Source organism: Squalius cephalus, assembly GCF_949319135.1.
Source record: "Squalius cephalus genome assembly, chromosome: 9".
Lineage (NCBI taxonomy): Eukaryota > Metazoa > Chordata > Actinopteri > Cypriniformes > Leuciscidae > Squalius > Squalius cephalus.
This window is the reverse complement of record NC_137130.1, coordinates 15841991-15862018: the sequence shown is the minus strand read 5'-3', so window position 1 is coordinate 15862018 and position 20028 is coordinate 15841991. Positions and strand designations below refer to the sequence as shown.

At 36.9% G+C, this 20028-nt stretch overlaps 4 protein-coding genes across 5 annotated transcripts; 2 read left to right on the top strand and 2 right to left on the bottom strand.

Moving 5' to 3' along the window:
• The first annotated feature begins 1932 nt into the window (after nucleotides 1-1932).
• Nucleotides 1933-6317, top strand: rnaseh2b (ribonuclease H2, subunit B). Its single transcript, XM_079881586.1, has 11 exons — nucleotides 1933-2323; nucleotides 2593-2664; nucleotides 2800-2907; nucleotides 3337-3413; nucleotides 3510-3624; nucleotides 3727-3791; nucleotides 4665-4767; nucleotides 4851-4932; nucleotides 5075-5120; nucleotides 5421-5498; nucleotides 5719-6317. Exons 1-11 carry the CDS (start codon nucleotides 2260-2262, stop codon nucleotides 5827-5829), a joined length of 921 nt encoding a protein of 306 aa, XP_079737712.1. The 5' UTR covers nucleotides 1933-2259; the 3' UTR covers nucleotides 5830-6317.
• Nucleotides 5768-15337, top strand: LOC307164593 (TLR adapter interacting with SLC15A4 on the lysosome). 2 transcript variants are annotated; one of them, XM_079881588.1, is made up of 2 exons: nucleotides 5768-5837; nucleotides 13668-15331. In XM_079881588.1, the coding sequence occupies exon 2, from the start codon at nucleotides 13668-13670 to the stop codon at nucleotides 14496-14498; it is 831 nt and encodes a 276-aa protein (XP_079737714.1). In that variant the 5' UTR covers nucleotides 5768-5837; the 3' UTR covers nucleotides 14499-15331. The 2 variants fall into 2 exon arrangements, with proteins under 2 accessions (XP_079737714.1, XP_079737713.1); XM_079881587.1 differs by lacking the exon at nucleotides 5768-5837 and adding an exon at nucleotides 12760-12881 and having other exon boundaries at nucleotides 13668-15337.
• Nucleotides 7303-9051, bottom strand: c9h13orf42 (chromosome 9 C13orf42 homolog). The gene is made up of 3 exons (XM_079881589.1): nucleotides 8590-9051; nucleotides 7904-8048; nucleotides 7303-7624 (listed from the first exon to the last, which is right to left on the bottom strand). The coding sequence occupies exons 1-3, from the start codon at nucleotides 9001-9003 to the stop codon at nucleotides 7374-7376; spliced, it is 810 nt and encodes a 269-aa protein (XP_079737715.1). The 5' UTR covers nucleotides 9004-9051; the 3' UTR covers nucleotides 7303-7373.
• On the bottom strand, nucleotides 15329-18883 carry LOC307164591 (E3 ubiquitin-protein ligase TRIM35-like). The gene is made up of 6 exons (XM_079881585.1): nucleotides 18393-18883; nucleotides 16935-17030; nucleotides 16593-16823; nucleotides 16477-16499; nucleotides 16271-16392; nucleotides 15329-16183 (listed from the first exon to the last, which is right to left on the bottom strand). The coding sequence occupies exons 1-6, from the start codon at nucleotides 18843-18845 to the stop codon at nucleotides 15642-15644; spliced, it is 1467 nt and encodes a 488-aa protein (XP_079737711.1). The 5' UTR covers nucleotides 18846-18883; the 3' UTR covers nucleotides 15329-15641.
• Nucleotides 18884-20028: the final 1145 nt, after the last annotated feature.

The following is a 20028-nucleotide window of genomic DNA, read 5'->3' as shown; positions in this document are numbered from 1 at the left end:
CTCACAATATAAACTGAGACATGAGAAAAGAGGGAATCGTTAGAAATGGTAAGCTGAGTCACATTCTGACCAAGTACGAATAGCCTAGTTGTTCTAAAGAAAAGAGAGGAGAATCTGTAGCATATTTAGTCTCATGGACAGTTCTCAAACACATACTGTAACACACTCACACTATTTATTGACATTATGTAAACCATATCACTGTTCTATTTTTTAGCATTTGGTCTATTCATTGTAAATTATTTTACTTTAACCATTTTCATTTAATTCCATTTTAAAATTAATTTTAATTTCATTTAGTGTCTAAAATATTGTATAGGCTATGTTTGAGTTCTTTGATATTTTATTGAAATATGAAGCCAGTAAAGCTTTGTTCAATGTGATTGAGAAGACGTGAGAATAAGATAATTATGATTTCTTCAAACGATGTCTAGAACTTTCCAGCAGATAATCAGCAGTGCTATTGGTGAATTCTGCCTGAGGGAGTTACATTATGCATTTTCAAGATACTGGCGCCATCTTGAGGTAACTTATGGAAACATCAATTTTGTATAGAGGTTGGCAGGCCTATGTTTAGTTTGAGTTTTGATCTTTTGTGCTGACATTTGTTGATTATATTAAAAGTGTTGTCTATTGGCCAAACATTTTTGAAACATGGATTAACCCTCATGTTGTTTTCAGGTCATTTTGATCCAGGGATGATTTTCTTTCCCCCCGAAAACTTAGGCCACTGGCTTTACTCACCCAGCGTATCACTGCTTCCCCAATTTTTGTGGAAGCAACATTTTTGCTCTTTTTTTTTTTTTTGCTCTGACTGATTAGGCCTCACTGATCTGAGTTTATATTGGTCAAAAATGACCATCCATTGGGGGAGACTGAAAATAAGAGAATCATTTAGTGTTAAGCATGTTCATGTACACAGAAAACTATTTTGATCCTCAGATCAATGAGGCCTATACAAATCAGTAAAAAAAAAAAAAGTCCTAATTGAAAGAAAACAAGTAAAAAATAAATAAATAACTAAATAATATATATATTATTTTGTAGGCATTTTGCCTGGAAACACCACAAGTGTGACTTTGCCATTTTGTACAAAATAAAAGCATTTTAAAACAAACTTCCTGGTTTAACATTAAAGCACACTAGTGTGATAAACAGTGCAATCTTATCCAGATTTTGATGAATATTGACAAAAGTATCCACATATAAAACGTTTTTTCACTCAAAAACTGAGGTGCAAAAGCTATGATCAATTAGTTCCAAAAATAAATACAAAACCTAGTTGTCCTAACTGAAACAAAACATGTTGACGAAAAAGATTGAATCCAATATTTGGTGAAAATATTGCATAACGAGCGATTTACAAGCAATTTTTATAAGGCCGGTCATTTTTGACTGGGGAATACAAAAGGTGGTAGGCTAAAGGGTTTTCACACAGGGTTAACATGTCACACCTCCTAACCTGCCTTTAAACAATGTAGAAACAAAATGTTTTCACTTTTTTGTTATTTTTTTAGTTGATTTTGTTAAAATCATGACATTATATTGTCACTAATTTCTTTATTTATTAATTTAGTTGAAGTTTTCTCAACATTTATAAGACATTATAAATTATAATAGTTTACACAGAAAAAAACAGAAGGCTGTACCCAAAGTTAAACAGATTAATTTATGTTATTTATACATAAACTATTTTTGTCTTCTGTTTTGTTTTGTTACCAGTACAAACGGTAAAATTATCCATACTATAATTTAGTCATTTTAAGGCTATAGATTACATAGATTGTAAATCAGTAGTTATGCGACTTTTAAATAAATAGCATATTACAAATTACATATACAAAATATGTGAAGAATATCGAGAAATATCTTACAACTGTATTTTTAATAATGCGTAAAAATGTGCTACTATGTCTTTAAGGAATTCTGGAAGACTGTACCATTTTGAGAGAGGGGTGGCTGTGTTGACACATTTTCAAATGAGGTGTTGTTCTGTCTTCACATTCGTTAGACTTTTTGAAAAATATTTATTTTTTACTTAATTTTGAGAAATCTATTATGTTGCAGAGCCAGGCTATTATGTTATATTTATGAAACATAAATCTTGTATGTTTCACACACCTATTTGAACGGTACACAAATATTTGCCGCCATTTTTCTAGAGGCAGAACATCTACTCACTCACCGACCATGCGCGTTTACATTATACACATCAGAAAACCGTTTGTTACAGTTTAACGTTTTAACTCAGTCCTTGAAATGACCACTAAAAAGAAACGCTCTGCGCACACCGACAACGACAGCTGGGTTGTCATTGCTCCAGGTACATTTACTAAATTTACACTGTGTTCCATGCTACACACTTGTACTTTGAGAAAAGTTGTTTACATAGTTTTCAGTGCACATCTTTTTTTTCTGTGGCTTTATTATTATAAAAAATGTTTTTAAGTGTGCATTATTAATGTAAACGTTGGCGAGAGTGCAAGTTACCTTTTTAGCCCACCTAAATGTACATGCAATTCTGTTATGCAGTTGATAAATCCATATTTAATTGAGTTTTGTGGCATGTGCTGACCCTTCCTTCACTTTCAGATTCAGCACTGGACACAGGCAGATCCGAAGACAGTGATCCATCCTTCATCAAACTAAAGAATCCTGCTACAGGTGGCTTTTAGTGTTACAATAACAATTTAATCAACTGCAACTGACAGTTTAGTGGATATAAACCTTTATTTAGTCATCCTGTCTATCAGCTAAATAAACTGAAACTGACTGACAGTTCTGTCATTGTGAGTGCAGGAAGTTCTTCGCTGTACCTATTTAGCTGTGGTGATATCAGTGTTTATGAAGTTAAAGCCTTTTCTGAAGACTTTCGATCTTGGTTTATTGGACAGACAGTGCAAAGAGGTAAGCTCACCTTACAGAAAGTGAACTATCCATTCAACATGTGATTGTACTAGTTGTCTAGTAAATTGCTGATGCCATTTAAAGGGATACTCCACTTTTTTTGGAAATAGGCTCATTTTACAACTCCCCCAGAGTTAAACAGTTGAGTTTTACCGTTTTCGGATATTTAGAAGAATATCAGTAACCAGACAGTTTCTGGTCTCATTGACTTCCATAGTAGGAAAAAAAATATACTATGGAAGTCAATGAGACCAGAAACTGTCTGGTTACTGATATTCTTCTAAATATCAGAAACTCGGCTGAATGGATTCGAAAACGGTAAAACTCAACTGTTTAACTCTGGGGGAGTTGTAAAATGAGCCTATTTCCAAAAAAGTGGAGTATCCCTTTAAGTGAACTAACAGCTCTTCTATTCCTGTGTGTCCTCAGATGGTAGACTGCTGTACGTGACTTCCATTGATCCTTTATTTCTGCTTTTGCCATACATTAGCAGTGTCGCCACCGAGGTAAACGATTAGTTGAAATGCAAATATGATAGGCTAGTAAAAGTCAGTCTGTTGTTCACATGAGCTTCACGAGTAATGCTAGCACTCTTCTCGTAGGGAAAGTTCCAACCGGTGAAGCAGATGGTGATGGATGAGGATTACCCTGAATGCACAAGACTTCTGCAATGCAAACAGGGAGTGGACTCCCTTCATCATGTGGCTGATGAGAAAGGTGTGTGAGTCTGTAGGCATGTATATAGTGCCAGATCATGTACAGATACAGTATGATGTCAAAATTTTGTGCCACATATATCAATTGAATCCTGTTTTTCAGAGGGTGGTGGTCAGAAGTTTCACAGATATAACCATGAGAAGACCTTGGAGTGGCTTAAGAAAAAGGTTCAAGCAATTTTGAACTTTTATGATATAAAACCCCATTTTGATTAGGGTTGTCACGGTTCCTCGATTAAATTCGAGTACTCGATTTAAAAAAATGTACCTATGTTGAGTATCCCGCAAAATACCGTAAGTGGCGCATTTCACAGACGAGAATCCATAAACCGCATTATTAGACCGTTTTCTTAGGCTACACAATGTAAAAACCATACTATAGCATAGTGCTAATTTTGAATTCACAAAGACTGTGATTCGGTTAAATAAATATATTTTAATATAGTATATATATATATATATATATATATATATATATATATATATATATATATATATATATATATATATATATATGCTGTGAGTTTGGGTTGCTTATAACGTTCATCTGAGAACGCAATGTGAGAGCGCCATTTCATCAGATTTGTAAGTTTAGCTAACACAGGAGAATACATCAATATGTTTCTAAATATGCAAACTCTCCATCGCTATTTCAAAATAAATGTTTAAACCCTCGCTCTGAGTTTGCATGTTTTGATGTCCACATTCTTTTTCATGAAATTACAGTGGCTGTAGCGTTTATAAGATGATTATTTTGTTCTATAAAACCATATGTTCACTTGCTTTTGATACTTTATTTGAACCAAATATTATTGCTTCATTGTTATTATATATGTATTTTAAGTCATTTTAAAGGCTTAGGTCTTTGCTTAGGTCTATTTTTATTACCACAAAAATATCTGATACTCGATTACTCGACAAAATTATCGACTGATTACTCGGTTACCAAAATAATAATTTGGGACAGCCCTAATTTCAATAATAAGAATTTTCATCCTAACCTTAACCCTATTTGAAAAGAATTTTGAAAAATTCTTTCAGGTTCAGCGGACAGTAAGCACACTCAAAAAGAGCAACATATCTGTGGGTGGAGGAGTGAAGTCCAGCACATTTGTCAGAGTCAAACAGGAAGATGCTACTGAAGGTAAAAAAAGGATGAATAAATAGAGACGGATCATGCTTGTATGCATTGTGTTGCTAATATAATGGTATTTGTTATCCTTTTAGAGGACTACCTCCGTTATGCACATGGTCTCATATCAGAGTACATTAGTGAAGACCTGAGCAAAGATCTCCTCAAGTATTTGCAGTATGTACACATACATGTGTTTTCATGCACTCATCGTTCACATAACCTTACAAACTTGTCCTCACAAACAGGTTATTGCCAGACTATCATTCACATTTTTACCTTGTTATCCATAGTCACATTTAGTCTCTCATGTTACAAGGTTGCCAGAGATATCCAGCCCTAAAGAGACAGAGCCACCTTCTAAGGTAATCTTACTGCTTGAAATACCAAATATTTGCATGTTACCGCCATGCTTGAATTTTTATATTTAAATTATGTATGGTCTCGCTTTACTTGATTTTATGCAATGTTAACCATATCTGCTTGTAATTGTGTTGTGATTTCCATTTCTTCTCAAACTCAGTCAGCTTTTGTCAGTGCTTCAAGAAGCATCATAAATGCTTTGTTTCTGAATGCAGTTAGTGGAATGGGTGTAGCAGTTCACTTTGATTCAAAAAGATCTTTTGGTGGCCTGGTTTTTCTGACTGCTGTCTTGCATTTGATAGAAACGGAAACTGTCAGATAAACCAGTAGAGGCCGGAGAAGATTACACCAAGTTCAACAGTGGCGATTTTGCACGAAAAGTGAGTTAGAAAAACAAACAATGTGGTGATGGGATTAATGATGCAAATGACGCACTACTGCTAAACTATCTTTTTCTCTCTGTCTATGCCTAAAAAAATCATTCAGCAATTCATGCTTCAAATATTATTGGTTGTAAATGTATGTTTTCTGATTAATTTTAGCTACTGTACTACAGTTTTGATAATTGTAATATTTTATATATGGTCTATGTTATCTCAGCCACCAAAGAAGATGACTGCAGCTCAGAAGAGTCTTGCCAAAGTAGACAAAACTGGGATGAAGAGCATGGCAGCGTTCTTCAGTCCCAAAGTCAAACAAGAGAAGAACTGAGTGTTAGTGTGAGTGTCAAAACATTTTTGTTATTAAAGTTATTAGAAAATAAATTCTGCTCCATTTCATTTTTTTTTTGCTTCTCACCTGCTGTGATATACAATATGATATATGATAATGATATACAATACAGTTCAAAAGTTTGTGGTCTGTAAGATTTGTTTATGTATTTGAAAGTCTCTTATCCTCACCAAGACTGTTTATTTGATTGGAAAAAAATAAAGTTAACCGTAATATAGCGAAAAAAGTATTACAATTTAAAACAACTGTTTTACATTTTAATATATTTTAAAATGTAATTTATTCCTGTAATGCAAATCTGAATTTTTAGCAGCCATAAGTCCAGTCTTCAGTGTCACATGATCCTTATAATATGCTGATTTGCTGGCAAAGAAACATTTTTTTCATATTCTCAGTGTTGAAAACAGTTGTGCTGCTAAATATTTTTGTGGTTTTTCAGGATTTTTTTTTTAATGAATAAAAAGTTCAAAATAACAGCATTTATTTGAAATGGCAATTTGTTGTAATAATGTAACCTTTATTGTCACTTTTGATCAATTTAATACAATTCTAAATATAGCATTAAATGCAAAAAATCTTACTAACCCCAGATATTTAAACAGTAATGTAATATAACACATTCTTCTTTGGCCCATAATGTAGGATAACTTCAGTTGTATGTTGTTAACTTCCTTCAACTTTATTCTCTATTATTGATAAACACTCATTGCACCTGGTGTGGTGTTGGTATTTTGAGCTTAGTTTTTAGTCTGAAAGGGTAATACCCGATTCCTGCTTCCTTTTTTCAAAAAAAGAAACCTGACCTATTTAGCCCTGGATTCAAACATGTGTGTCTAGTTCCTCTTTATAGGTTTTAATGCTAAAAAAAAGAGTCTCAATAGTAGAAATACATAACTTAAACTAGTTTTTTTTCCAGGTAATTGATATACTTGCAGATAATCACAAATCATCATAAACAGTCATAAAAAAAACGTACAAACCTACCAACGAAAAGCACCTACTACTAGTTTGAGGGATGTCATACAAAGAAAGACTGCAGTAAAAAAGTTTTACTGTTAATGTTGTCGTAGTTGTCAAATTGTTTTAGTTTTGCGTTTGGCTAATAAAGTCTCCTCACCTATCGTAACTAGGCAGTAAATAGCTGGCCCCCTGGCCTTGATGTGTTTTGGATCATTCATACGTCTGGTTATCTGACTGGTTCATCAGATAGGTGATCCTCAGATCTGAGATAAAGTGATAAGGAAATTCCAGTTGCTCTGTCTGGAATCAGTGCGTAGGATGATTGTTCCACGTCAAGCAGAATGCTTATGCTCTGCTGATTGCCTTAAGCATTTGCTATGGAGAGCAACTGAAAAAGAGATTCTAATCTGCTGTGGATTATTTATGAAGCTTGGGCAGTGAGTAAGCACTGACATGTCACAGAGCTCACGTCCTCTACCAGGCCCAACTTCTTGATCACACAACAGTGAGCATTCAGTTGTCCTCTGGGCACAAACAATGGAATAACAGTGTTGATTAAGCAGCTAGTCTTTCTTCTTGAGCTTGGGTTTGAAGCGCAGAGTCTGAAAGGCACTCTCTACCACTTTTGGCAGGTGGATAGGGTTTCGTTGCAGACATCTCCTGCTGCCTGTGCTTCCCATGTGTCCCTTCCGCTGGGCTGCTTGCCCGTGACTGATATCTGAATTCTTGGGCTGTGACTCCGTCATGGAGATTCGACGAGGGTCCCGAAGCACCCAGTTTGAGTGAAGGTCATGCTCACTGGTACTGGTTGCCACTAGAAAACATTAAAATTGGAGGAGGGATAGAATCAAACATGAAACAATAATAAAAAAAAAAAAACATTGGCTGAACCATTAAGGGAAAAAACAAAACGTTCATTTTTTGATGTTTCCTGAAGGTTCACAAAGTACAATATAAAAGTAAAATATACTTTCTATTAAGATCTATAAAGTACAACATCCCGCAACTCCATCTTCCATGCTGCCTTTAGAGTACTTTGGAGTATTCTAGAATTTGAATGTAAAGACAGTCGTATGTAAAGTTCCATACACACCTATGAAGTCCACATCTGCATGTCCGTTGTCCACATGTGGTTTTCGACTGGGTTCTTGGTCACAGCTTGCAATGACTGCATCAAAGAACTGGAGAGTGTCTTCCTCATTTGGGATTGGTGGAGCAGAAGGTTCAGGCCGTGAAGTCTTTGAAATACAAAAGATGATGTGTGTATTATGATAAGTTGCATTGCTGATTCAAACAGTATTTCCTTAGCATAGGTTTCATCAAGGTTGTTGTTACTCTTAGAACTACTGATAAAGGATCAAACTAAAACTACTGTACCTCCTTAAAATTAAAAGCCTGTTCACACAATCCCACTTTTCAAACTGAATTATCAAAGATTTTCCTTACAAAATTAAACCTATAGCATTCACAAAAAATTTAGGGAACTGCAAAGCAGGAGCAACATTCTCCTAATCCCTATTGAAATATTCGGAATATTAAACCTTCTCATGGTTATATTATGAATATCTTTAACTAAATAATGCAAACTAAGATTGAACTTTAAAAAAAAAAAATGCATCTTCATATTTTAACGCAGATGAAAAAATGAAGAACACGTTTATGGCCCTTTATAGGCTATAGATTTCACAACTTACCTTACTTTGCCCTTTAATAATGTTCACTACTTCTCCCGTAAGGCTTAAACATACTCAACATAAACCGTGCCATGTTGCATCTCACCTGTGCAGCTCTGTTTTGCGGTGGCCGAGGTGCAGGGTTCTTCTTGCGGGACACGGTCTCTTTCCGCTCGCTGTTGTTGAGGTCATTGATGCTCTTGGTGTACTGACGCCTGAGCGCGACCAGTTCCTGTAAGTACTCTAAGCAGTTCTGGTTCTGGGAATAGAGCCATACTCGGTCCTCTCGACTCTGGTAGTAGTACAGGGCCGTGCTGGAATGGACACTCACGGCGCTCACGCTCCTCTTCAGAGTGGAGTCCTGCTGCGCGCGACTGCTCTCCCCGACCACGAGCATCGACGTGCTCCGGACCAGTTTCACGGTGCACGCGCTGTGGTAATCCTCATTAGACCTGAACCTGTCCCGTGAGCGAGGCCCAAGATGGTTCGGACGGAAAACTGCGTTGATTTTCTTAAACATCACAGTCGGTGTCCGTGTGCTGTCGTTTAGTGGTTAAATATCCGGGCTGACGACTGAAAGGATGCTGGTTCAAACCACACGAGGGTTCTATCATCATTGTGCCCCTGATCAAGACACTTTATACTGTTAGTAGCGTAAAATTAGTAAAACAAATGACTTATCTTGCTTTAGTAATCGGGTTCTATATAATGATTTTACTGATGACAGTCAGCTGTTCTGTTTCTCCACATCCCTCTCCACTTTGCACCATGCGCGAAAACTTACTTTATATCTTCTTCATGAAATTCAGATCCAAGAGTTTGTTGGTTGATCTTGTCCATGGTGCTGAACTCCTGTTTTGAGCCAAACGCGTAAAGGACACATTACAGGCGATGGTGATGACCATTTCTCAGCCGTAAAGAAGACATGGTAGGTTTCTAACACAGCCATGGCAACGGCGCGCTTGTAACTCTACACTAACAAATTAATAATGAACCAAGCTTGGACATATTGGGCTACACACATGTGCTGGCCATCACAGTTAGCCCTATGATGCGTTGGATAACATTAGATACATTTTCTTATGCATAAATTATTTAATCACGTATGCGTGTTCACTTAATTTTTAGGACGTTGCGGGTGAAGTGTTATCATAATGTAAATGGCCAATAAAAGATCTACTAAATTACAGTTTGATATTATTTTCTATTTACTTTCCTACTAAATATCATATAAATCGGAACATTTAACATTGAACTGAATATATATTTTAAATTTTAAATATATATATTATAGCCTATATAAATTGAAAAATAAACTTGTATTTGACCCACATAAGGAAAGGCAGTAGCAGGGAGGAGTCGGATCTTGTATAAGGGGTGGAGATGGGTAGGTTTAGGGGTGGGTTTAGGGATCAGGGGGTGGAGATTGGTAGGTTTAGGTATGTAAGGTGGGAGGAGTTGGATTTTATCCGACTCCTCCCCCCGGATTTTATGCTCTGCAGTGAGGACCATCTCAAAGTAGGGGTATTAATACAAACTTCTTTTTAATATAAAAAAAGAACCCAATTCGTATACCCAATTCAAGGTTCCCATGCTGAATATGTCAGTTTTAGGTTGATATGATGGAAACAACAAAAGAATGTGTCCTGTTTCCTGACAATCTGCAAAAAAGAAAAAAGAAAAAGATTTGGCAATACCATCACATTTTTGCACAATGACCATGTGGATAGATCTGAGATAGTCTATATGTCTCAGATAAATGATCAAAACTTGTTTTAAAAAAATATTAAAATATATTCAATTGTAAAAAAAACTAAAACAAAATCAAGTTATGACAACATGTGTTTTTGAATTACTTTAACTCATCAATATAAGTTAAACAATTTTCAACTTTTTTTATAAGTTAGTTATACAAGATTCAACTCATTTGTTTTAAGTCATTTTAATGTAATTTTAAGTTGAAATGACTTAAACATCCAAGGTGACTGTACTTTAAAACTTAAAGCTACACTGTGTGATTTTTACCCCCATCTAGCGGTGAAATTGTATATGACTACCCAGTGAATATTAGTTTCTGTTCCTCTCAATTCCGAGGGCGTTTTAACTCCTACGGTGGCCGCATTATTCCAAGATTAACATGGCTTCCAGTTATCGACTTCGTCCATGACAATAATAAACAATACGTCTAAAATGAATAAAACTACAGGACAGATGTCAGGAGGTAAACGTCACCCTTGGAATCGGCTATCCCAGCATAATCAGATTAGGCTAACGTTACAATGTGTACAAAGTAAAAGCAATTAAAAATAACTAAAATTTACAGTGTCCTTTTTTTTTTATATAGCTTAAAAAATTGCGCCTTTAAAACTATTCATTACCTGTGATACGTCGCAGCACAGATTTATGTTACAAGGTAAACAATACTTTTTCACCATTGAGGCGAGGATGAAGTTATACTAGAGGTCGTTCTGGCGTTATGCACAACCATGCTATGGTTAGACAAGCAACTATAAAACTTAGAATTTACACAAATGAATTACAACAGGCTGAATTACCTGTCGAGAAGAAAGCAGGCAACCTCGGCGTCCGTTTTAAAATCTTTTCTCCTCATGAGCTCTTTCCATCTGGGAAAAGTTACTCCAATATTGACTATGGTCTTGCTGATTTGTCTGTCGCGTTGACGTTTTAATTCTCTTTCAAATGTGAGTACGCACGCGCACACACACACACACCACACTATCTTTCAAATCTGCCGGCACTCGCGAGCTCGCGAGTAATCTCCCCCTCGCATTCGTCACGGTGTCACTGAGTGAAAAACGCAAAAGGCGAAGCTTGAATTTACAGGTATGCCCCTCTTTGGCTAATGTAGTTTCAAGATGGAGGGGCAACATGGCGACCGGCATTCGAACCCCTCACCCGTATGTACTTTCAATGGCAGATTATAAACTTAAGAGAATACTTTATTACTTGAAAGAAGTAAATATACATTAATGAGCACATACATTTTTGAAATAACTAAGTGTTTTTTGCTAAGAATCAACTAAAAAAGTTACACAGTGTAGCTTTAAGGCAGCAACTTTTTTTTTTTTTTTTACAGTGTGGTGCTTGGGAAGATCCATGTGTTCATATTCAACTAATAAGTCAAACACTTGAGCTAGAGCCACTTCAACGGGGCGGCTAAAGTTTCTGGTGAGGTATTGGGTGGATTCTGGGAGCTGTCTGGTCACCATAGAGAGAGTTTATTATTTTTTCCCCTAGGTTATATATTATATAGTCATCATTTTAATTGTTTATTTTTTAGCCCTTTCTCTGACCCTTTTAATTAAATGGGTTGTTTAAAAAAATATTAACACCTTAGCATACAGTTGGTATGTATTGCACCTTATTCTGGACAAGAACCACTCACTAAGACTGGAAACAACATGTACAGCTACCAGGTTTTTTTTTTTTTTTTTTTTTTTTTGCTTTTTACTTTTTACATGCTGTTTTTGGGTGGGTTGTTTGAAATAGATATTTTTTATAGATATTTTTTTAAATTAGTTATTCATACTGTGAGAATATTGTGAGAAATAGCCGAATACATAAAACCTAAACACAGTATAGAAATGTGTTGAGTTTGTTCTTGTTCATTTGTTTGTTGGTTGATCAGGTAATCTTTCTTTTTACCACAGATAGATAGATGATCACATGAATAATGAATGTAGGTGATGCAGCATTTTGTCACCAACCCTTTTGCAGATTAACTAGTGCTAGAGGTGTGCTCAATCTACACATGACACGTCTACAAGTGGTTTCAATTACACTGGAATTGGATTATTTGGTTTCAATGAGGAAATGAAGATTAACTGTTACATAAGAATCCAAATAGCTGCAGGTGCAAACACTGATGTTAGAAGAAATAGACATTAGTTTTCATTCTAATGAAACTGCAACATATAACAGCTGCATGAAGTGTGAGAGTTTAAGAGAAAAAAATGACAGATTACAGCAATGTGCCAATAAATATCCACAACAGGACCATGGTCATCTCTTATTAGCACAGAGTTTTTTTTATTCACCAGAAAAAATATATATAACTGCTATAGCTTTTATGTTTATATATATTTAAAGTTAATATACTCTCCATTAGGGAAATTACCCACGACCCCCTCTTCCTAAAATAGGAAAATCTAGGGGGAACACAGCAAAGACAATTGGGTGTGCTCGTCTGAGATGCTGTGGCACTTTCACTTCCTCCCTTACTGGAGCATAAAACTGAAGAACTAATACGACTTTCACTTACTATGAAATAAAACCCTATACAGCACAGCAGTGCTTAAATACTGCAGAGACTCGGAGACAGAACCACACAGAACCACTTCAGCTCAACAGCCAGAGATTCTTCAGTAGAAAAAAAAGGTAAGCTTTAAGGAACTTTCTGTCTAGGGTAATCTGGGTGATGTGAGGAGGACAATAATATTACATTGTTGGGGTCTCAAACTACTGGCCCATGGGCCACATTTGACTTTGATATTTCAAATGGCCCCTCAAGTGTTAATAGTTTATCCTTAAATATATTTATATAAAGTCATTTATTTAGTTTTAGTTTATAATGTGTTTTAATTACATTTATTTGTATTCTTTTTAAGTATGCACTACTAGTCAAAAGTTTGGGATCTGTAAGATTTTTTAAATATTTTAGAAACAAATATCTTGCTCACCAAGGCAGCATTTATTTGATCGTATAAATACAATTTATACAATACAATTTATAATAACTGTTTTCTATTTTAATATGTTTTAAAATGCATTTCATTTCTGTGATGTCAAAACTGAACTTTCAGCATCATTACTCCAGTCTTCAGTGTCACATGATCCTTCCGAAATCATTCTAATATGAAACATTTTGACAAAAGTTGTGCTTGTGGTGCTTAATATTTTTGTGGAAACAGTGATACATTTTTTTTTTCATGAATCATCGATAAATAGAAAGCTCAAAAGAACAGCATTTATTTAAGAAAATATTTTTTTGTAACAATGTAAAAGTTTACTGCAATTTAATGCATACTTGCTCAATAAAAATATGAATTCATTTATTTCTTTACTGGCCCCAAACAACTCTAGATCATTTGAGTTTGAACTCCCTTTCTAAACGGTTTAGTGTGAACTGATGTCCACTTTAACTTCTGTGTACGTGTACTGTAGATGCTGTGTGAAGGTAAGCTGTGGTGTTTGGTGTTCGAAGCTGAACCTGAGTGTGTAAATCCTCCTACATGTGACACGATCACAGCACCATCATCGTCTCCGCTGACTTATCCCCTCTCAGCACAAACCCCTGTCCTCTCACCTCTAGAGACTCACGCTAATACGACCCGGACAAAGACCCAGCAGAGCGAAGCTCACCTTTCGTCTACCGCCCCTGCGGCAGGACGGCAACCCGCCCTAAGTGTGGACATCCCCAGGCAGGCAGACACCATAGAAGCAGAGGCATTTTTAGTGCCTTCCAGCTGCCACAGCATCTGTCAGCATTACAACGATTTACACATTGCTGGTGGCCAGGTGCTGCCGCTCAGCCCCAGTGCAGGGGACGTACAGGGCAATCACATTCAGGACCCCCAGGCTGGGCCCTTTCTTCTGTCTGGAGATGTCCCCTCACCCTCCCTCCTGCCTCCTCTTGTCCATGAGCACAGGAGCTCGAGGCGCTGGAGGGAAGAAAGCGGGCGTGAACGGCCCTCTCTTCTGCAGTTCGGCCGGCCCCTCTCTAACTCACAGCTCAACGGCTACCTGGAACAGAAGCTTCTGGAGCTGTACAGGGAGTACCTGACTGAGGGACCCACGGCGACAAGGCCGGTCATGGCCTCTGAGCTACTGCAGACCAGCCTGGACCAAATGACCCTCCAGCTGAGCCGTGAACAGAACATGGAGACGGCACGGGCCAAAGACATGCTGCTCAGCTGCCTGCTGAAAGTCACCAGCAGTTATCAGTCCAGCGAGATCAGCACCCCTCTACTGCAGATCTCCACTGAGACAAAGTGAGTTGGATACGAGGCAGTAAGACCAAGGAGATGGACTTTCATACAACGTGCAACAAGTTATAGCTATAGTAATCCTAAATTACGACCCCAGTTGATGGACCCACTGACTGTAATCAAGCTGTGAAGCATAATGTAAACGCATTGTGAAACTTGCTGTTTGTTTGATAAACCAAAACATGCAATGGGTAATAGAATATATTGAGAAACTCTCTACTGCCACCTACTGCACAAATTTGGCTTTGAAATAATTATATTTCCATGCCTTGATTGTATCAGCATTTTGGGGGACAAGTGCACCTAGTTACACAAAATACCACCATTTACACTCTTGCATTTAAAAGGTCAAAGTAATTTTAAATATATAAATGCCTTTTAATAGTCTTAGAATCAAGAGGTCACTGAGCATTTCTTTTTATGTAAGGAATAATTGACTCTGGGCTGTTGAATTATTAGAAAAAGCGGAGTAGCCGTTAAACATCGGGTGTGCATTATTTTTCTAATAATTCAACTGCCCGGAGTCAATTATTCTGCGTATACTATGGTTACCACACCTCAAAACTTTGCTCAGATGATGTATTTCAAGACATTTGTCAGGTTTTTGTCAATTTCGGTGTAATAGCGCCGTTATTACACCGTTCGTGAGAAATATCGTGCAACTTTTAAGTTGTTAAACTATTTTACTACTAAAATTGCCAGAGCAGCACTGACAACATTTCTGTGCGAGTGTGTGTCCGTACTGAATGTGTGTGCGTTTGAGAGGAAGAGAGAGCAGGAGTATGTGCATTTCCATAATAAATAATAATAAATGCATAATAAAATGAGATTATGTTTACAATGTTTATTTGCTTGGTCAGTGTCCTTGTATTTTTATTTTTTTGTTGCTTTTATAGGCTGAAAAACCTTTGAAATAACTAAAATCATCTGGCAAGGTGATATAGACATGTAATGCATGGAACTACTTTAGCCTTGCGTCTCCTTAATTGCACACCTTAGAACGTTCAAGAATCTCTCGCTCTCTGAATCAGATTCAAGCATTCACCAGCCCCGTAGTTTAATCATTTCTATATGACATACATCATCAGCGCAGTCAATTCAATGAAAAAATAAATAAATAAAATTAAGCATTACATAAAACTTCTAAGATCTAAAGCGAGTCTTTTTTTACTGCGAAATTTACTGGTAAGATGAGCAGAGGAGAGATATTACAGCCAAGACCGAAAAATGGAAATAATCTTTCAGTAAATGTGTGTGTAAAAGAGTATATGTGTGTGTCAGTAAGAGGGTCAGAGAATGACAGTTTTCCACTGTCCCAGTCTAGATGAACTCTGATCCTCTGCAGTTTCTCTTTCACCGGGAGGAGAGTTGGTGATTGTGGTGGTACATGTGCTTTATATTCACCACAGAAATGCCCCACCAGCCAAATTCCACTCCTTGAGAATATTTTATCCCTCCTTTGAGCGGATTCACTCATCACTCCGAGGAACCAGCCCGTACTGTCTCCGACCTCAACATCCCAGCAGTGAGATCCTGAGTCAAAGCCCTCTGAGCCAAGAACACACGCAAACATGTCGAATCTCTCTGGGTTATCAGGAAGTGTCTGTTCCTCATCGCTGTATGTCACACTGGTCAGATCATCAGATAGGATGAGATTACAGTGAGCAGTGTTGGGGTCAAAGGTCACAGGAGCTGGAGCAAGAGAAAGACACACAAACATGAATCAAGACAAATTACTCTTATGATGGGGCTGAATTCATTGTTGTGTTCTGTACTCACTGTATTCAACACTTTTCTGCATCTTCTGTAACACAGTGAACTTCAGGTTACTCAGGTGTTTTGGCACATTGATCAGCACTCCAGAAATTTTCTCTGGATCCGGCAGTCTACACTGGGAAACTCTGGAAAAACGTTCAGGAGTCAGTGATGCTGTAGGTTTGAGTTCAGAACAACAGAGAAACAGGAAAAAAAAAAATAGTACAAACCTTTTCATAGTGGCCTCATAGTTCTGTAATAACAGAAATACAGATTAAATAAATGAACACTTTTTTAAAAAGGGCATATTTGCCTTTTCCGTAAAGTACATAAACATGCTTCATACTTGTAGGAATAAAGCATCTTCAGCGTTCATCTCCTCCTCTATAGCTGTGATTGTGGCAGAAAGAGATGACAACTCTCTGCTCATCTTCTCAATCTTCTTCCTCAACATCTGACTCTTTTGCTCTTCTTCCTCTTTCAGTGCTTTTTTCCTGGCCGCCTCTTCATTACATAAACTTTGGCGAAGTTTCACAAACTCATCCTTGATCCATTTCTCTGTGTATTGAGCCTGAAACTGAAACCATTGACATTTCGGATGAATGAATGACTATATTCTAACATAAACATACAGTATATTTTACACAGATGGGGTGCTTCACAACTTTATACCATAGTAAATACTTACCTTAATATGTTCTGCAGTTTGAAGTGAAGTCTTTTGAAACTCCTGAAATATTCTCAGCCTTACCTGCAGTGGTTTTAATGCAGTTTTGAGTTTCTCCTGAAAAAAAAAAAAAAAAAAAAATCAACAGAACAGATTAATATGAAAATGTCTGTTTTCAGCTACTGTATATCGAATAAATTAAACTTATATTTGGGTCAAAGAACCTGATCAAAACAGATTCAGCAATTGTTTTATATCATAGGGTAATTGCCATCTCAGTCAACACGTGAGATCATGCGATGATCACAGTGTGATTAATATGTGAGCTCATTGTGAATTCAAAATGTTGAGGAGGTTGAGAGGAGGCAGTTCAAATGTCGGTCACCGGGGGACATTATACTTCCTGTTTCTCAACACTGAAAAAACATAGATACGCAGGATTTGTTCATATGATCATATGATATTATAATGCCAATATGCACTGTGGCCTGGCCCTGTGTTAACAGAGCACTGGCACATGGCCAGGTACAACGTTTTTCCAGCTCAGGTGTGGAATCACCTGGCTTCAGTAACCACACCAGCTGATTTTACAACTGATTGCATTGATATATTGCTCTCTGTGTTTCAAGATGCGTCAAGTCTTTTCAAGGGGAAAAATAAATAGAGTTTAAGTGAAAAGGAGTCACCAAAACAACACCTGAATCTGAATGCATCCGTCAAATAGAAATATTTGTCTCAAATGCCAACAGACTGAAAAGAATATAAATTAAACAAGGAAACTGAATTGTTGATGGAAATAAAATATGAACTTCTACATGACGCTTGTGATATAACTGACCAATATCAGATACATTTGAGATCACAGTGAACTCACACTAAACGAACAGAATGAGAGTTTAACACAATGATATCACAGTGGTCTTACATGGCGAGCTCACAGTATGAGTGCGCTGTGAAGTTACACTTTTAGCTCGCTTTGACCTCACACTGTGACCACATCATGCAGAGTATCCTGGGAGCTCATGGTAAGATCACTGAGAGATCAAATTGTTGACTAGGATCACATGGTCCCTTGACATCCCGACGTGCGATATTATCAGTTTAAGTTTTATTTCATCGCAGATTTTTTAAGGGTATTTATTGTAATGATATATGTCCCAGTTCAGTTTGTTGCAAACACGAATCACGCAATTCAGAACATAATTTACATTAAACAATACAAAACGTTTTTTTCACGTAATACATTACCACAACGTTTTGTAGGAATATTTCCAGAAAGTTTTCTTTCTTAGCATTTTTTATATGGCGTTTTGGTTTTATATAGAGTCAGAAAAAAACCAGAAAAAAAACAAAAAAAAACCAGAAAAAAAAAAACCAGTAGATTCAAAATAGTCTTATTTAAAGCAGACAGATTTTTTTCCCTAAAATTCAAGTCATCATTGGTCGTAGTGTTTCCAGAGATCAGATAAAGAACGTTACCTTTGCTGCTGAAGCGGTGTCAGTGGAATGTAACGTTAACGTTAGTGGGATGGATGCAATGTTGCTGTCTTCATCATAAGCTGCTGTGTCCATCAGTTCTCGTCGTCTCTTCACTTCCAGTGAAGGAGTTGACTCCGCACATCGTTTCTCTCTCATCTTATTCCACGTATCCTTAATAAGCCATTTTATTCTCTCTGCGTCTTTGGACACGCGATCGTACCTCAATAGCAGAGTTCTGCATATGCCGCAGACGGCCAGAGTCGTGTCCTGAAGTTTGCCAACTAAGTCCTCCAACACAACCGTATATTCCGCTTTGTTTTCAGACTTGTGTCCGTGATAGAGTCGATGCTTGTTACATTTGCTTGGATAGAAGTCCCTACCACAAAGCAAACAGCCATTTTCCACTTTCTTCGGTTTGGCCTGTACAACGTTTCGCGGAGACTCCTGAGCCATTATTATCAGCGATTTCAGATTTACCCGCCCCTAAAAACGAACCCGTTTTAAAAGCGAACCGTGATTGGTCGCTTTACATGTCGGTCACATGATTTCTTCCGGTCTAAGTGGGCGGTTGTTGGTCCTTTTTGTCCCCGAGTTAAAATATATCGTATTTTTCGTATCGATATGGAAAATGCCATCAAAATTAATTTAACGTTTAGTTTTATTTTAACACAACAAATGAAAGGAGAAAGCTTTGTCCCTGCACACACGCATAGAGATAATAGCCTACAGGGATAGTTCACCTAGAAATAAAAAAAAATGGCATCGTTTAGCTACCTTTACAAAAGACTACTGCAGTTTTTGTTACATGTAGAAAAATGCATTTTTTTTTGGGACACGAAAAAACGTCAATATTTGAGTAGCCTATAATAATATTTAGTTTTACTGTAGTACAACTGCAGTTTTATTGCAATACATATTAACTATTCAACTGCAACACAACTGCATTACAGCTCAAGTATTACTGCAATACAGCTGATAATGCTGCAATATAACTGCGGTAGTAGGCCTACTGCAATACATAATACAACTAAAGTGTAATTACAGTACTACTGAAGTGCAATACTAATAAAATGCTGTATAATACCATTGAAATACAACCAGAATATCCAGAATAAGTTTTATTTTCACACATCTGCAATATAACCAGGGGCGTAGTTTGTGGGGGGGTTGGGGGGGAGATAACCCCCCCAATATTTAAATCTATGCATTACAACCCCCCCAATATTTATACCATGATCACATGAAAAATATACAGACCCAAATTTCAACCCCCCCAATGTTCAAACCAAATCTACACCCTTGAATATAACGAATGAAGGTACTAACAACAGTGGGTGTCTCAAACTGAAATGCAACAATAAATGTTATTTTACTTTTTTTTTTTTTTTTTACTTAAAATAACAGGCTGAGAGTTACAATGCATTTAAAGTGTTTATTTACAACTCATACAATCATGTGTATTTCTTCCCCCTCATTATTCAGAGAGGTTTCGTTTTTTGAAGAGTTATTCCACTTGGTTCTTATAACTGCTTTCATCTCAGATGTGGAAACTATTTTGGATGTAGTCTGAAAAAACAAACAAACAAAAAGAATCAGAGAAACTCTCAATTTTCAGTTACACGCTTCACCACATGCA

Coding starts and splice junctions, on each gene's coding strand:
- LOC307164593 (XM_079881587.1), top strand. CDS start 13,668: ATGCTGTGTGAAGGTAAGCTGTGGTGTTTGGTGTTCGAAGCTGAACCT.
- LOC307164591 (XM_079881585.1), bottom strand. CDS start 18,845: ATGGCTCAGGAGTCTCCGCGAAACGTTGTACAGGCCAAACCGAAGAAA. Junction 16,500..16,592: donor AAGATGCTTTATTCCTACAA/GTATGAAGCATG, acceptor CTGTTATTACAG/AACTATGAGGCCACTATGAA. Junction 16,184..16,270: donor GCAGAAAAGTGTTGAATACA/GTGAGTACAGAA, acceptor CTCTTGCTCCAG/CTCCTGTGACCTTTGACCCC.
- c9h13orf42 (XM_079881589.1), bottom strand. CDS start 9,003: ATGTTTAAGAAAATCAACGCAGTTTTCCGTCCGAACCATCTTGGGCCT. Junction 8,049..8,589: donor CGCAAAACAGAGCTGCACAG/GTGAGATGCAAC, acceptor TGTATTTCAAAG/ACTTCACGGCCTGAACCTTC. Junction 7,625..7,903: donor TGCAGATGTGGACTTCATAG/GTGTGTATGGAA, acceptor AATGTTTTCTAG/TGGCAACCAGTACCAGTGAG.
- rnaseh2b (XM_079881586.1), top strand. CDS start 2,260: ATGACCACTAAAAAGAAACGCTCTGCGCACACCGACAACGACAGCTGG. Junction 2,665..2,799: donor ACTAAAGAATCCTGCTACAG/GTGGCTTTTAGT, acceptor TTGTGAGTGCAG/GAAGTTCTTCGCTGTACCTA. Junction 3,792..4,664: donor TGGAGTGGCTTAAGAAAAAG/GTTCAAGCAATT, acceptor AAATTCTTTCAG/GTTCAGCGGACAGTAAGCAC.